The sequence below is a fragment of the Sus scrofa genome, chromosome 9, assembly GCF_000003025.6.
Source record: "Sus scrofa isolate TJ Tabasco breed Duroc chromosome 9, Sscrofa11.1, whole genome shotgun sequence".
NCBI classification, from domain to species: Eukaryota; Metazoa; Chordata; class Mammalia; order Artiodactyla; family Suidae; genus Sus; species Sus scrofa.
The window spans coordinates 39,526,601-39,543,902 of NC_010451.4; the positions used below are offsets into that span (position 1 = coordinate 39,526,601).

General features: G+C 40.9%; 1 protein-coding gene across 14 annotated transcripts in view; it reads right to left on the reverse strand.

The window, feature by feature from the left end:
- The window catches only part of ALG9 (ALG9, alpha-1,2-mannosyltransferase), a 100,882-nt gene that overhangs the window by 7,384 nt on the left and 76,196 nt on the right, over positions 1-17,302 (reverse strand). For 8 of the 14 annotated variants that reach the window (XM_021102106.1, XM_021102095.1, XM_021102093.1 and 5 more), the window contains 2 exons: positions 8,317-8,435; positions 4,680-8,036 (listed from right to left, as the gene is read on the reverse strand). In XM_021102106.1, the coding sequence (XP_020957765.1) occupies positions 7,709-8,036; positions 8,317-8,435 (447 nt within the window). In that variant the 3' untranslated portion in view covers positions 4,680-7,708. 14 annotated transcript variants of the gene reach the window in all.

The window sequence follows — 17,302 nt, forward strand, 5'->3', positions numbered from 1 at the left end:
TCAATGAATACTATCAAGTCTGTGTCAAATAAAACTGAAATTAACTGGGAAGAATTGACCTGTGCACCATTCACCAACCATGGGAATGACTGTTGTTGTGCGTGATCCAGCCCCCCAAAATCATGGGCATGGTTTTCTCCAGGAAAAGTGTCGCAAGTATAGAAATACAGGAGTATAATTCTAAAGTATACAGACTAAAGAGATGCAACTCAGATATTTCCATTTCCATTGGAATTTTCACCCCCAAGGATACAGCAAACAGTGAAACTAATTAGATTCCTGCATGAAAGGGAGTGCTGAGATTTTTAGTGAGAAGAGGATGCCCTCTGCTGGACACTAGGGAGGTCTCCATGAGGGCACTGCGGGCAAGGCAAGTTTGCAGAAACAGTGAGACTTGGGAGTAACATTATAAAACAAACCCCCAAAAACATGGCAACAAATTTAAACTTTGGGTTCTATTTTTTAGAGTATCTCTAGTATCACAGACTCTGGTAACACAATTATATAAAAAGGCCCTAGGTAATGGGAAAGGGCTGAGTTCTAAAAAAATAGTCTAAGATTCTTTTATAAGTGTAGCACTATAAAGCCAGCCTCCTTTCTACATTAAGTCCACAAATATTTCCCTAGCAAGAAAAAATGGGAGCATATTATAGGAAATAGCCAGGAGGCTTCGAGACATACTGTTTGTTGCTTTTTTAAGGGCCTCACCCACACATATGGAAGTTCCCAGGCTAGGGGTTGAATCGGAGCTACAGCTGCCGGCCTACACCACAGCCACAGCAACACCAGATCCGAGCCACGTCTGCAACCTCCACCACAGCTCATAGCAACACCGTATCCTTAACCCACTGAGCAAGGCCAAGGATCGAACCCCTATCCTCACGGATCCTAGTTGGGTTCATTTCCACTGAGCCACAGTGAGAACTCCAAGACATATTGTTAACAGGGAAACAAGAAGCAAGACCAATTCCTGAGTGATACATGGTGTTTTCTTGTAGGTTGAATGAACACATTTCAGGTCATTTCTCTCAAAATGTGATTAACCTTTGCTCTCAGGTCTGAGGGGGTAGAGCAGTTCCAGAGAGGCTCTGCAGAAGACCAGTGGCAGAATAACAAAGGGAAATCTTCTCTGTACTTGTCTCACATAAACAGAGCTAAGTACATAAAATCTACAAAGCAGCCTCTCCCCTCCACTCCACCGTGTGTCTGAGCAGGCAGGCTTAAAACTCATATGTGTGGTGTGTGTGTGTGTGTGTGTGTGTATATATAAATGTACACATACATTTTTTTCATTCTCCACTCAAGACAGCCACAGGTCCTTATCCGAGTAGGCCAACAGGGTTTGAAAAAAGCCAGTCTTCCCGAAGGTCATATCTGCTGACTCACTCTTTGCTCCTACATAATAAAAAAAATAATTAAATGGCACTTGAATGGGTTTGAAATTGATAAAATTAGTCATTTCTTCTTTTTTTTCAGATGCGTTATCATTCAAATGGACTGAGATGAGAGGATCAATGAGAAGGGAGCTAGAGTAAATTATTAACATCCATTAGTATACTTCAGGATCACATTAGTTAATTGTTTCCCAGAAAGCTGGGCCCAGAGAGAATGAGACATGGGGCAGGTAAGCTTTGATAGATCTGAAAAAAAAGCAGAGAAAAGGGGCTGGGGAGGGGAAGAGGTGTGGATGGAGGCCTGGGTTAGCAGGGGTTGTAATTGGAAGAGGACAACAAACATTTTGCCGACTTGATTCCCTTTGATCTTTGGTGTGATTGTTTGCTTTCCAGTCTCTAACATCAATAGCACTGGGTAATTAGAAAATTCACGTAAGGACTTTTTTTTTTTCTTTTTTTAAATGATGACTAGGCCCATCTTGAGTCACTAGCTCAGAATTCTTGGGGTCAGGATCAAGCAGATAGTGGCAATTTTTAAAGGGTTCCCAGGTGATTCCGTCACACAGCTCCAGGTCCCCTCTTTCCCAGCACTGAGTGTAATGCTGCTGCAGCAGCCAGTGAACAGACCAAACACCATAATACCCTTCTCACCTGGCAACTTGGGATTTGAGAGTTAAAATGGCAAGTTACAGGCCAATGGCACCAATTGCCAGATACTGACTCTGCAGGCAAAGGTCAAAGAGAACACTCCTAATGAAGGAAATGGCTGAAATCCCTGGCTGTAGCTCTTCAAAAACATTAGTTTTTTGTTGTGTGTGTGTGTTTTAGGGCCGCACTTGCAGCATATGGAAGTCCCAGGCTAGGGGTCGAATCAGAGCTGCAGCTGCTGGCCTACACCACAGCCACAGCCACAGCCACTGGGGATCCAAGCCATGTCTGCAAACCATACCATAGCTCACAGCAACACCAGATCCTTAATCCATCAAGTGGGACAGGGATTGAACCCACATCCTCAAGGATACCAGTTGGGTGTGTAACCCCCTGAGCCACAGTGGAAACATCAGAAGAAATTAGCTTTATCTCACACAATCTTTTGGCTGTTAGGACCATCACTTTTATCTCTAGGCAGGTAAAGACAGAACAAGCAGCCCAGAAACTAGAAGCGGAAACAAAACCTCTACTACTTTGAAGTATTTTATGAAGATACCTTTAGATTGACTTAAAAAAAAATTAAGAAATGCTCATACTCAGGTAAAATGGTATTTAACAGAATTTTTAATTTAATCATAAACTGTTTACTCAAAGGAGCTACAGCAGAGTTCCCAATTGCTCGTACCACTACAGTTCTGTAGTCTCATATCCCTTATCTGAATTTTCCTCATTCACCTATCAAATGGTTACAATTTGTTTCATTCCAGGTCTATGTTGAACTCCAGGGCTGAAGAGAGCCCAAACAGCTTTCAGCTGTCAAAACCCACTTGATACTGGAGTTCCCGTTGTTAACAAATGGTTAACAGTTCCAGTGGTTAACAAATCTGACTAGGAACCATGAGGTTTCGGGTTCGATCCCTGGCCTTGCTCAGTAGGTTAAGGATTCAGTGTTGCCGTGAGCTGTGGTGTAGGTTTCAGACGTGCCTCGGATCCCCACGTTGCTGTGGCTGTGGCGTAGGGTGGTGGCTACAGCTCCGATTGGACCCCTAGCCTGGGAACCTCCATATGCCGTGGGAGTGGCCCAAGAAATGGCAAAAAGACAAAAAGACAAAAAAAAAAAAAAAAAACACTTGATACTACTTCAGTGACAACACTGGATCCTCAGCCCCCTGCGCCACAAGAGAATTCCTAGAACTACTAGCAAGGCGTGTGGCTGCTGGTAGGAGTAGGAGGGCCTCCTCACGCCTGGAGAAGAAGTTTTCTGCCTCAAAGGCATTCAGAAGTTCTCCTGGGCTGTCTGATCCTCAGAAATCAAGTAAGAAAAAAAATATTTAAGAAAAGTACATAATCTCTTTTTAGACAGTCCTCTGAAGAATCTGCCTTTAAGTGAAAGCATGTACCTTTCAGAATTCCTAAAATATACAGAGCATGGGCCTCAATCACATCTGCCAAACTGCCCTTTGACTACTACAGGGCTTATGACTTGCTCTACTTCCTGCGGCCTGAAAATCAGCCAAATGGAAAGCAACAGCTGTATATCAGTTGCAGGTTTGTCTGCAGTGTCCTTTCTTCATTGTCAAGAAACATGCACGAACCAGAAAGTTCAGGGATTTGTGCTGAACATTGGGAATACGCAGAAGTCTTTGCCCCCATTCGTGCCAACAGTGCGACTGAGAGACAGGTTTACACGGCTTACGTGTTAAGGTTCTATGTCATCAGTAAAGACACTAGGTACTCTAAGAGGGTTCAGGAAGTAATCACAGGCGTCTGAAGTCTTGGAAGTCTTCATAAAGAGAGGGGCACTCAAGCTGGCCCTCAAAGTAAGAGTAACGAACAGTGAGAAGGGTGATCTTTTAGGCGGAGTAAACAAATTCATTAAAGCTGTGGACTTCCTGGAATTATATTAATAAAAAAGTATCCTTCTCTTAAATAACGTGGGAAAAGTAAATCACGTTTCACAGGCATTTGGCGTCCTATAGAAAGAAAACTGGTAACCAATGGTATAAAACTAGACGGCTACCAGAAATTATCGGCTATAAGGTGCAAGATATAGGGATGACGTTAGAAATTGATTCACAAAAAAAGCTTTATTGCTCCCGACAACTCTCAATGAAGCAGTAAATAACCTAAATGTTAGCTATTACTAGGTGTACATTTCAATGAATTTTAAGATTTGCAAAGTCCAGAGATTCCTTTTTTTTTTTTCTTGTCAAATTGCAGCTGCCCAGCCTACACCTATGCCACAGCAACACCAGATCCAAGCTGCATCTGTGACCTATGCCACAGCTTGTGGCAATGTAGGATCTTAACCCATTGAGTAAGGCCAGGGTTTGAATCCGCATCCTCAAAACACAACATGGACTCAGAAACTCTGAGGTACAACGTAGACATACTGAGTAATTCCCACTGTGCTTGGTTTTTCCACAAAACAAATCTAACCCTCACTGGGTTGTCCAATGGCTTCTTCCCCAAGTTTTCAGAATAAATACTGTGGGCTATTTGGTCTGCGGAAGGAGGTCTCTACACTGAAGGGTAAAGTGGGGAAGATGCAAGGAGTTGAGCTCCTTCAGATTCCAATCTCCACCGAAGATTTAAAAGCTAAAAGCAAACGAGAAAATACCACCTTAGGAAAAGGAAAATCAAACTGCCAGGTTTTATTTAATTTTTTCTTTCACAGAAAATACAAGTATGGAATGTAAACACTGACATGGGAAATAAAGCAGGAGGATCAGGAAGACAAATGAACTGAACAATCCTCTGGCTTCAACACTGTAGTGCTTCCTGATTTGACTTGCAGCATGAATCACATGGTTATATACATTACACGCTGGAAAAAGTAAAGGCAACATTCATTTAGATTTACCAACACCCCAGAGAGCCTCTGAAAACCAACAATGCCATACGGAAGCCAGATCTTTCTGTTGCAAAAAAATTAAAGCTGAGCACGTGTCCATTTAACCGTTTATCCAAGGCATTTAATACAGGAGCCTAAGAATGAATTAACACATGAGCTTTAACATGCTTATGGAAGCAAAGATTAAATTGTGCCTCTTTTCCCTGTGCAGAGAAAATAAAACTGACCAAATTAAAGCAGAGCTGCTGGACACTGGCCAGAAGACTGCACAATCATAGTAAATTCTTATTTCAGTAAATCTCATGAAATGCAAAACACAATAAAGGATCTCTGTTGGGTTTGCCCAAAAGGTCAACAGATCTAACGCTGCAGAATCACATGGGGTTTTTAAGGTTCTTTCCCCAGAACTCCAAACTAGAAAAAAATGACCCACATAAACTGTTGGGATCAAGACACACCTTGATTTAAAACACAGAATCAATTTCTAAACTTGAATTCAGTAAAAAAGAATGTAGGCTTCAATTTTCTGTTATTATCTCAAGAGACTAAAATGACTGGTCTGTCTTCTTAGATGACACCTACCAGGTAACAAGTAATCTCTGATAACAGATGCTGGTTCATTACTAGGACTCAGGGTCCTAAGCTCTGGAGTTGAGAGAACCCTGGAATTGCCAGTACACCCAGCTCCATAATCAATAATCTGCAGCCCTCCTTTCCTTGACGGTCAACAATCTATGAAGAAAAAAGTACCTGATACTTTAGGCTTACAGTGAGGGCAGCACTCAGCTCATGCTGAACACTGATTCTCTGGAGAAGGGCCACTTTTACCAGGTGAAGACTTTTCCCAGGCAAAGCTACCTTCGAGTTTATGTAACATGTGAAAAACACCTTCACGACAAAAATCATTTACCTATAAAGGATTTTTACATCCTTTACCTAGGCACAGTCTTCTGCAACTTAGTGTGTTCTCACTGAAGACATTCCTAGGACAGAGAAAACCAAAGTCAGGTTTTAAAAGGGATAGGAACTGATATTCCCAAGGAATTCCTGGATAATGACCATTTGTGCTATATATGTTACAGGAAGTTCTTGCTCAGAGGTTTTTTTTTTTTTTTTTTTTTGAACACACAAGATGCTGAAGTAGGTCAGCCTTGTACCACTTTCATGCATCATGGCTCTCCATTACTGTACTCCCTTATTCACCTCTGCCAAAAGTAGCAAGATTTAGCCACTGTGAAAGACAGTCAACTACCGCTACAGGTATGGCAGGATATTACACTGAAAATTCTCTATCCTGTAGTCAGACCACGTGTGCCAATATTTGCAGTGATCAAGTACTGAAAATTAAATGCCAAAAATCTTTAGAGCAGTAAGTTGGATCTCAGTTCACCCTCGCTCTCTAGTTAACAGGGACCTACTGTTAACTATCTAGACCTACTGCCTCACTAGTGCTTCAACCCCATCCCAACAAGGAGACTCTTCATATGGTAACGAGCTATTTCTTCTCGTATCACTTCTTTTCTCCTCTCTTGGGATCAGTTCCTCTTGAAAATCCCTTCTCTTTGAAAAATGAATGATGGAAACTCTGAAAAATAGATTCATCCTATTTGCAGATACTAGACACAGTTACCCTTAGGGAAATAAGGCACTGTAATGTGACCGACTAGAGGGATGGAACGGACACGGGACCCTGTGGGGCTGCAAAGGAGCTTGACTTCCAAACATAAGCACAATTTTCCTGCCACAGGCCAGGCTGCCTCAAGGAGCACTGCTGTGATGGTCCAACCAACAGGCACACTGGCAGCTCCAAAGAACTCAAAGAAACACAGAGAAAAATTCTTCCTTAAAATAGAAAGTTAGAGTTCCCACTGTGGCACAATGGGTTAGGAATCTGACTGCAGAAGCTTGAGTCGCTTGGAGGCGGGGGTTGATCCCCAACCCAGCGCAGTGAGTTAAAGGATCCAGCACTGCCAGCACTGTGGCTGGGATTCAGTCCCTGGCCCAGGCATTTCCATGTGCTTCAGATGCGGCCATTAAAAAAGAAGAAGAAGAAAGGAAAAGAAAAAAGTTCAGTTTCGTTACCCATCAGGTCTCTGACCAGCCTTATCACTCTTTCAAGAATGTTTTCATTGTCAAGTGAGCAGTATCGATGAGCACTGGGTGAGAAGTCAGGCAGCCCAAGCTGCAGTCCTAGTGCTACCACTTACTGGTGGTGTGGCCTTGGGCAAGGACGCTTACCTCCTCCTGCCCCAGAGTCTCAGTTTCTTCATCTATAAAATGGGGATAAGACCACTTGCCTGGTCTACCTCACATCATGACCGTGAGGATCAAACAGGATAATGTGGAAGTGCTTTGTAAACTATGAAATACTGTATATAAGGCCAAACACAGTATATACTTATTGTTTTAATTAGGTCCTTATCACTGCCTATTTGATAAGTAGTGCCCCATGCAGGATGTGCTTGCAAGAGATAAAATAGGTGCCATAAATATCCACTGGTCTTTTTCACTAGGGTTGTTTAAAAAAAACAAATGGAGATTCTTAACTTCCTCAGAAACGGCCTCAGAATAAATTACGTAGAAATATGATGTCATCCAAATCTATGAATTGATAGAATTAACTTTCTCCAAACATGTCCTGTACAGTTATGATCTGGTCTGGCGATGCCCTTATACAGGGAAGTCTTGAATTTAAAAAATAGCATGTTAAAACGTACAAAAAAAATTAAAAAAACCAACCCATATAGTTGCAGTTTGTTGTAAAGTAAATAAAATGAAAATAAGAGGCATCCTCTACAATGAAATTAAGTCACAGTTCCTCAAATAGTTGCCTTTTTCCTGAGATGGCTCCAGGATGGGGTCCTAGTCTAGCACAGCAAAGTGCTTTAGAGAAACTCAGTCTGGCTGGTGGGGAAAGGACGTGGAAGTTGGCAGCAAGGCTGTGCTCCTTTTCAGCACTAGGATTTGAATGAGAAGGTCTGCTAGGAGCTGTCAGAGAGCTTTGGTGGGGAAGCTCACACAGCTCGAGAGAGGCTAATTCCCAGACGCCAGGCCAGAGTGTGGAGAATAGCTCAACACAGCCATCCAGTCCCAGGACTTTCAATTCTTCCTGAAAGCTGGTTCTGTTCTTCTCCGGTCTAGTAAATAATTGAATAGAAGAAAAACAATGAGATGTGGAGCAATATATCTACCAGACTTGGCCTTTCTCCACCTAGCTGCACAGGTGTACATGCAGGACAGAGACAGGCGAGAAGTGGATGTGATTGACTCTGACAGCCCAAAGCACCCAGATTCCGGGACTCATGTCAGATGGCCTTTATTACACATGTTACAAGCAGTGACTTGGAGGGGGTCCTGCAGGTGGAATCACCAGTTAACAGGATGGCTGTCCTTTGGGGCCACAGGCACGTTGCTAACCTCCGCTCTTCTTCCTGATCTGCTTGGCTTTCCGGGGTTTGAGGATGGTGTAGTTTGCATACACTGTATACTGATCTGAGAGGAAGGGAACATAGAATGCCCGCAGCAGCTTTGAAGATCTGAAAAACAAGAGGAAAAAAAAAAAAGACAAGACAAAATTTTATCCTTTGAGAGCATTTACTAATGGGATTGAAAATGATTAAAGGAAATAAACTAAGAGCTATGGTGAGGATTATATTTTACATAAGCAGCACAGAAAAGTCTGTTGTTTAGCAACAGCTCGTGATAAAAGACTTAAGACCAAATACCTTCTTACCAGCACCAAAATGAGAGTCCCTCTAATAAGTCACAGGGTGTCCTTCAGAATAGCTCTAGGTCTGCAATTCGCATCAGAGTTGTCACAGAAAAATTCCATGTCAATCAAAAGACTGCTATTACTGAAACAGATTCTGAATACCCCAAGGGTTTCTGTACTTAAGAAACTATAGAGATGCCAAACACTCAAATGATCCTGACTCCAGCTCTCAGTTTTCCTAGTGAGGTAAAGCAAACTATGTCCCCGGCTTCCTGTGCAGAGTGTTTTGGCAACTCCCAAGTCAAAGAGAGAGAGTCTGTTTGCTTTGCTCTAAAATATAGTTAAGAACAGCTAAAAATCTGAATTTCTCATGAGTTTCTAAAGAATGTGAAAAATACCTCACATTTATTGAATAGCTAGTGTTGAACAGGCACTGGGGAAAGTGCTTATTACACTTTCAAAGATATTATTTAATCCATCCAATAACACAATGAGGAAAGTGATGTTATCCCTATTTTATAGATGGAAAATTGAGATTTACACAGGTTAAGTAACCTTTTCAGGGTCACACAGTAAGTCCTAAAGCCCTCACTCAAAGCCAGATTTCATTCCAGATTCTGTACTCTTAACCACAGTTTATCCTGCATCCTAGGAACAGGCTAACAGGATTCATCACTTCCTAGAAAAAGCGGCAGTGATAGTTTTAATTCTATATGAAGTATTACTTCTTGACTATGATTTCTGAGTCTAAAACCCATGTACTGCCAACCTAAATGAGGCAGCTGAAGGGTGTTCCACTGCCAGTCCTTTTCCAGACTCTCAACTTGTAAATGTCACGTCAACGTGGCATTTGTACTGGCAGCCTACCCCTGGGTTTGGCAGACTCTGCAATGCCTGCACACAATGATATCGTGCTTGGCATACACACCTCTTAGAGATTCTTCCCAACTGGGACGCTGGCAGTGCTCTGGGCTCAACAGAGATGCACTTCACTTCAACAGCTAACAGCTCAAGGGCTTTGATAGAGAAAAGAGGCTTAGAAGAGAGACGCACAAGATAGAGCATGACTCCCGCAAGGGAAATGAACAGGAGGAGGAAGCACCTACCTCAATCAAAAAGAAGTTAATGTATTCTTTCTGTCCATGCTGTACAGATAAGGGGAAGGTCAGAACAGAAAACTGTAAGCCAGAGCAAATTCCTACAGGCTTCAGTGTAGTAAAGTAGGGCCAAACTGAACTAAGCATCATTTCCATTCCAGTTGACTCCACAGCATAAACTTCAATAATACAGTCAATACATGTTTCCCTTCAACTCAGTCCTTGGTAAACCAGTAGGTTCACTGGGCCCAATGTTACTTTTTCACTTTCTTTTTCAAAGTATTCCTTACTACTTGGGAGGATTGTTATCTCACGATTTTATTCTTTTTAGAGTCTTCCAAACAACAAAGGGAAATTACACTTCTTTTCTTTTCTTTTTTGGTCTTTTAGGGCTGCACCTGTGGCATATGGACATTCCCAGGCTAGGGGTCATATCGGAGCTGTAGCTGTCAGCCTACACCACAGCCACAGCAACACCAGATCTGAGCGGTGTCTGTGACCTACACCACAGCTCACAACAATGCCAGATCTTAACCCACTAAGTGAGGCCAGGAATTAAACCTGTGTCCTCATGGATACTAGTCAGATTCGTTTCCAATGAGCCACAACAGGAACTCCTACTTATTTTCAAAAACAGAATGAAACTCATTGTATCTTGTAACTATCATATGGATCCATCACAACCTTTTATGAATTTAAGCTATATTATAGGATCTCAGTGGTCTTATTTTTTCCTACATCTTGGATTATTTACAACTATGCTTTTATTTTTTTAATTTTTAAAAAAATTTTCCTTATTTAAAACACAAAATTCATTCATTCACTAGCCAATCTTTTCCCATAAGACAAAAGCCTCTTCTCTGAACATAAGCCCATATATAAATGTTCTATATCATTCTCCTATAACACCTTGGATTGTCATATGATTTCAAGTTTTATTTTATCCAAAATAGAACAAGAATATTGAGACACTAATAATGCACTCTGAGTGCAGAATACTTCTAGATTTTTATGATTTTTCTCAATTGTTTACAGCTGGCTTGCCCATACTTAATCACAGCAAATTTTTATAGCCCCACTCTGCTTTTTCTAGTTGGTTTTCAAGCAAACAAGTCTCTCAGTTTTCTTTTTTTTTTTTTAGTTTTACTCATTTTTAATTGAGGCATAATTTACATACATTAAAATGCATGGATCTAAAGTGTGACCACCACCCAAAACAAGATACAGAGCATTTCCATCATTGCAAAAAGTTCCATTGTGTCCCTTTCTAGTTCGTTCTTTGACTTTTAGCAACAGGGATAAATTTCATCCATTCTTGAACTTCATATAATTGAAATCGTATAGCACATACAGTTACCCCATATCCAAAGTTCTGCATTGATGGATTCAACCAACCATGGATCATGTACTACATTTATGATCCATAGCTGCTTGAATCTGCAAATGTGGAAACTGTGGATGGAGGGCCAACTATGGGATTGAAAATCCACAGGTTTTGGTATCCAGGGGGGTCTTGGAACTAGTCACCCCTCAGATGTTAAAGGACAACTGTACTTCTTTGTGTCAGCTTCTTTCACTCAACATAACTTGTTTTTTTTTTTTGTTTTGGGTTTTTTTTTTTTTTTTTTTTTTTTTTTTTTGTCTTTTGTCTTTTTAGGGCTGCACCCATGGCATATGGAGTTCCCAAGCTAGGGGTCTAAATGGAGCTATTGCTGCTGGCCTACACCACAGCCACAGCAACACCATATCTGAGCCATGTCTGCAACCTACACCACAGTTCACAGCAATGCCAGATCCTTAACCCACTAAGCGAGGCCAGGGATCGAACCCGCAACCTCATGGTTCCTAGTCAGATTCGTTTCCACTACGCCACGATGGGAACTCCCAACTATAGCTATGCTTTAAAAAAAAAAAAAAAAAAAGACAAATGATAAGAAAAAGAATGATAAAATCACCAAAAAGGGTGATGCAAAAGTGATGTAATTAATCACTATTGCATTATCCTTCAATTTTCCCACTACATTGTTCAAAGTATGTGTCATCTTTCCATAAGTTTCAAAACACTTGAGACACTATCTTTGTAGCCTACATTTTGTTTTCACTGAACACAACTGAGAGTTAAGAATTTTAAAATTTCTGTTCCTAATGCCACTGAGAAGAAAACTGACAGAGGAAGACATTTCACAATACTAGACAAATAAGAAGACAATGCAAAGAGACAAAGAGCAGCACTCAAGATTGATGATGGTAAATTTTATGATATAAGCAAAATTTCAGACTATGACTATTTAGATGACAACATACTAGACGAATTTTCTAACTCAAGAAATGATAAGAGGGGAGTTCCCTGGTGGTCTAGTGGTTTGGAGTCAGCGCTTTCATTGCTGTGCCTGGGTTCAGTCCCTGGGCTGGGAACTGAGGTCCCACGTGACATCTCGGCCAAAAAGGAAAAAGCAATGAGGAGTAAACAATATATTTCTAAGAAGGAAATACGTGTTCTCATTCAGTCAGTCATTCAATAGGAAGGACTTTGCAAGGGTTCAGAATGAGCCTCCCGAAATGTGCGGCTTTGGCATGTAGGTTATTTTGAGCTGAAGATAAGGCCCACAAGACTCAGAACAACTTTTTACTACTCCCTTAACTACCTAAAAGAATTCAGATAGGGAACGTGGCTCAGAGAGAGAGCTATTACCAGAGATAACTTTTTATCTGAATGACACATCTGTGTGGCAGGGCAAACACCAGCTCTCTTGCTATCCTGGGGACTGACCCTCCTGCTTCTGAAGACCCAGCCTCTAGCCTGTTCCTCAGCTCAGGATGGCATACAAGCTTCAACTGCCTGACCTGCCTTTGGGTCTCTCTGTCTCTTTGCCGTGCCCTATACCCATCACACAAAAGTTCCACAGTCAGGGGCTGAAACCACGCCACAGCAGTGACGCCAGGCACAGCAGTGGCAATGCCAGATCCTTAACCTGTTAGGCCACCAAGGAAGTCCTGGGTCTTTTATTCTTATGAGGTTGCTGAATATATGAAGTTAAACTGGCTTTTCTCTTACAAATCTATCTTACGTTAATTTGACCATCAGGCCAACCAAAAGAACCTGTAAGAGTAGAAGGAAAATTTTGCTCCCCTACAACTTCATCATCCAATATTTTGCAACAAGAACTTGGACTCTCCTATTACGCTCAAGAGGCATACAACTATATTCTTTCATTTTTATGATATTGTGTGCCAAATTTTATTTGATACAGTTCATAAGTGGACAAATGTTGAAGGCAGATTAGTATATGAAAGTGACTAGAAGGATATAGATAATAAAAAAATAAAAAATTCAATGGATTGATCATTTTGATTGAAGATTATAGCTCTAAAAAGAAAAACACCTAAATTATGGAGCAAAGAAGACAGCAATCTTCTCTTCGACAAAATTAGGGGCCATTAAAGGTTTCCAAAAAAATTCTTCAAGTTTTGCATTTTGATGATACAAATGAAAGAAGAACCAGAAGTAATAAACTAGAACCTATGAGAGATATATCTGAAGTCTGGAATTAGTATTTTCCAGATGAACATATTCCAGGTTCATGCGTGACAGCTGATGAGTAGTTAGGTAAATTCAGAGGTGTTCATTTCAGGTACATATTCAAAACCAGGAGAATACAGAATAAACATTTTGGAGTTGCTACATTTAAATCATTATTAAAATTTCAAATGAAGGTTTCTTTATCCACTCATCCTTATTTTTATAAGTTATTTATAAAATAACTAAAAAATATAAAAACAAAGGGAGTCTATGGGCCAAGACAGTAAACAGTCATGACGATTTTATTTTATTTTTTGTCTTTTTTTGTGTGTGCGTCTTTTCTAGGGCCGGTCCTGCGGTATATGGAGGTTCCCAGGCTAGGGGTCCAATTGGAGCTGTTGTCGCTGGCCTACACCAGAGCCATAGCAACATGGGATCCAAGCTGCATCTTCGACCCACACCACAGCACATGGCAACACCGGATCCTTAACCCACTAAGCAAGGCCAGGGATCAAACCTCAACCTTGTGGTTCCTAGTTGTATTCGTTAACCACTGAGCCACGGCAGGAACTCCAGTCATGACTATTTTAATGCTGATAGATCATGCCAAGGAGTTCTAAAAACTGGGGGAAAAAAACCAACTATCTTGGGCTCTACATGGGACATATCATCAAAAATACTGACCTCCCTGAAGTGGAAGAAGGGCCACTATGCATCCCTGTTGAATGCAAAAGGCAAGCAGAAACAAAGGTAAAAAAATAAAGGAGACTGGTACAAAATATTTACCATACACACAACACAAGATGAGTATCCAGTCTATACAAAGTGTTCTTGCACTTGATGTGACAAATAACTCAAAAGGAAACAATGACAAAGGATATAAACAGAGAAAAAAAATGTAAATAGGAACTGAATCTGAAAAAAAAATGGGTATGTATATATGCAAAAAAATGAAAATGGCTAATAGCCTTATGAAATAATGTTCAATTTTACAAAATAACCAGAGAAATGTAAATCTAGATACAATTTTTCAATATTTATCTTGCAAAAGTTGAAAAGTCTGACAGTGTTAAACACTGGTGAAGATATAGCCAGTAAAAATGGAACCATGCAGAGCCACTTGGAAAGGCAATCCTAGCAATATCAATTAAAACAAAAATTATGCAATCCCAGAGTTCCCTTGTGATACAGCAGGTTAAGGATCTGGTGTTGTCACTGCAGCAGCTTGGATTGCTGTTGTGGCACGGGTTCGATTCCTGGCCTGGGGAATTTCTGGATGCTGCAGGTGAGGCCAAAAAAAAAAAAAAAAAAAAAAAAAAAAGCAGTCCCTGTTATATAGCAGAGAATTTTTATTTTGCACTTTGTACCATATTGCTTTTTTTTTTTTTTTACAACCCGCTTTGTTTTCCACTTGTTACAATAGAAAACTTCAAACATATACAAAAGTAGGTGAAATGTATTACTTGTAGAAAGTTTTAGAAATGAGTAGACAAAGTCTAGGAGTTCCCGTTGTGGCTCAGAGAATCCGACTAGGAACCATGAGGTTGCAGGTTCGATCCCTGCCCTTGCTCAGTGGGTTAACGATCGGCGTTGCCATGAGCTGTGGTGTAGGTGGCAGACGCGGCTCGGATCCTGCGTTGCTGTGGCCTGGCGTAGGCCGGTGGCTACAGCTCTGATTGACCCCTAGCCTGGGAACCTCCATATGCCGCGGGAGCGGCCCAAGAAAATAGCAAAAATACAAAAAGAAATGAGTAGACAAAGTCTTGAATAAAGGAAATCTCAAATCCTTAAAACAACAACAACAAAAAAACCCACATGCTTACTCTGTGTAGGGCTTTGTGTGCTGGCCCTGAAGACACAAAAGCCTCTGTTCTCAAAGAGCTAATAATAATCTATAGTTGGAGGAAATAGAAAATGAATGACACGTAACCATAACTTAGTATATACTAAATACTAAACAATTGATACAGAAATTCAAAGTGATAATCCGAATTTGGAAGAGTGGACAAACACTGAAGGTTGCAAAGGTTTGGAAGACGCATTGACCAGACACTGTTTCATTTTATCGGTCCAACATTCCAAGGTACACTAAGCCAGAAAAGCAACTTGCCCCTCCATAACCAAAGCCATAGGCATTTCAGGTTAAATGCTCTGTCTACGCGGTAGCAACCAGAAAGCGACTTGAATAAATTCACACTCTTTCTCATGACCTACAAAGCCCAAGGAGATCTAGCCTTCTTACTCCTCACTTTGTACCAGTTTCCTCCTTGCCCACTACACTCTTACCACACCAGCCTTCTTTCACTTCCTCAAAATTAGAAGTTCTTTCTTACTCTCAATGAGGAATTCAAAGTCCTAATGAATCTGTGGTTTGGAATAATCATCTTGCTAAGGACAAACACGTGTCTGACTAGGATACATCAAGAGGTCCAAGAAGCATTCGGATTCTCCCATGCTTCCTCAGTTCCTGTAAAAGCGTAAAAAATTTAGCATCAAATTCTAGATAATGTGTTCATGATGCAAGAAGGTATTTCTGGTTAAGCCTGAACACAAAACTATTTAAGAGGTGGGAACTTAATATAAGGAGAAGTTAGGAAAAATTTATCCTCAGAGCTTGGTACTGAAAAAGTCTTTAGAACTTAGAAAAAAAATCCTCCTTTTCTCCTGCAGATTTTACTTGTGACCATTAACAGCATTATCTATCTTTAACATTTAAAGCCGCTAATTTCTTCCAGAAGATGAAGTGAATAAACAGTCAACATATACACTTCTGAGCTGGGATGGGAAGATTCTGTAAATTTTTTTAAACCAACAACAAGCTAACTTGACTTTTTCATTTATAACACCGTAGCTACTATTCTAGATCACTTTCTTTCCTATCAATAGCTTTAATAATTAAGCAAGACTGGGGCCTTTCAAATTGTTATACTGTATTGTTGCTGGAAAAAGGGAAATCAAAATGGTTATTTGCCTTTGTGAAAGAAAAGAGCAGCTGGACATTGGAACATCATGTGTGTGCACAAATTATACACACAAAGATCTGACTGAATCACAAAGCAGAACAAAGCTAATGCCGATGGAAACTCATATAACATTAAATAATGTGAAATGCCAAAGGACTGCCTTGGGGAGGTACAGGCAGCATAATTTAGGGAGACGCAAAATACTTCCCCTGCTAGTGAATAAGTCACTCAAGCAATTCAAGGATGAAACAATCGTGGACAAAGGGACTGCCTCAAGAGCATCATTAGATGAGGGCTCAGAATGTTTTCTAATTCAATTACCAGTCCCATCTATCAGGGCTCTGGGCACTCTACTGTGGAGGTTTCAATCTGCTCTTGCTGACGTCAATGGAAGACTGGCCACCAGTCTTGATGTCACCAGTTCAATAGATTTTTTTCATTTTAAAAAGAAAACACCCTAGCACTCCAGTTTTCTCTTCTTTCTATCTATCTATCTATCTATCTATCCACATCCAGCCATCCATCTATCCATCCAAACATTACTATCCATCTATCGTTGCATTACGTCCGAACCACAGGTCTAAGCTCCATTGGCCAGTTCTCTCTCTTTTTTTTTTTTTTTTTTTTTTTTTTTTTTTTTTTTTTGTCTTTTGTTGTTGTTGTTGTTGCTATTTCTTGGGCCGCTCCCGCGGCATATGGAGGTTCCCAGGCTAGGGGTCGAATCGGAGCTGTAGCCACCGGCCTACGCCAGAGCCACAGCAACGCGGGATCCGAGCCACGTCTGCAACCTACACCACAGCTCACGGCAACGCCGGATCGTTAACCCACTGAGCAAGGGCAGGGACCGAACCCGCAACCTCATGGTTCCTAGTCGGATTCGTTAACCACTGTGCCACGACGGGAACTCCCAATATCAAGCAATTTAAGAACTGCTCAAAAAGCTGACATGCAGCAAAAATGTGACTTGTCTTTAATAATCTTTCATAGGAAACAGGGCAAGAGACGTTACTCTAATGGTCAGGAAGACAGAGATGACACTTATCTCTTTTCCAAAACAAACAGACACAGGAATTAGATGCTGCACGTTAATCTTCACTAGAATGTCAGTCGC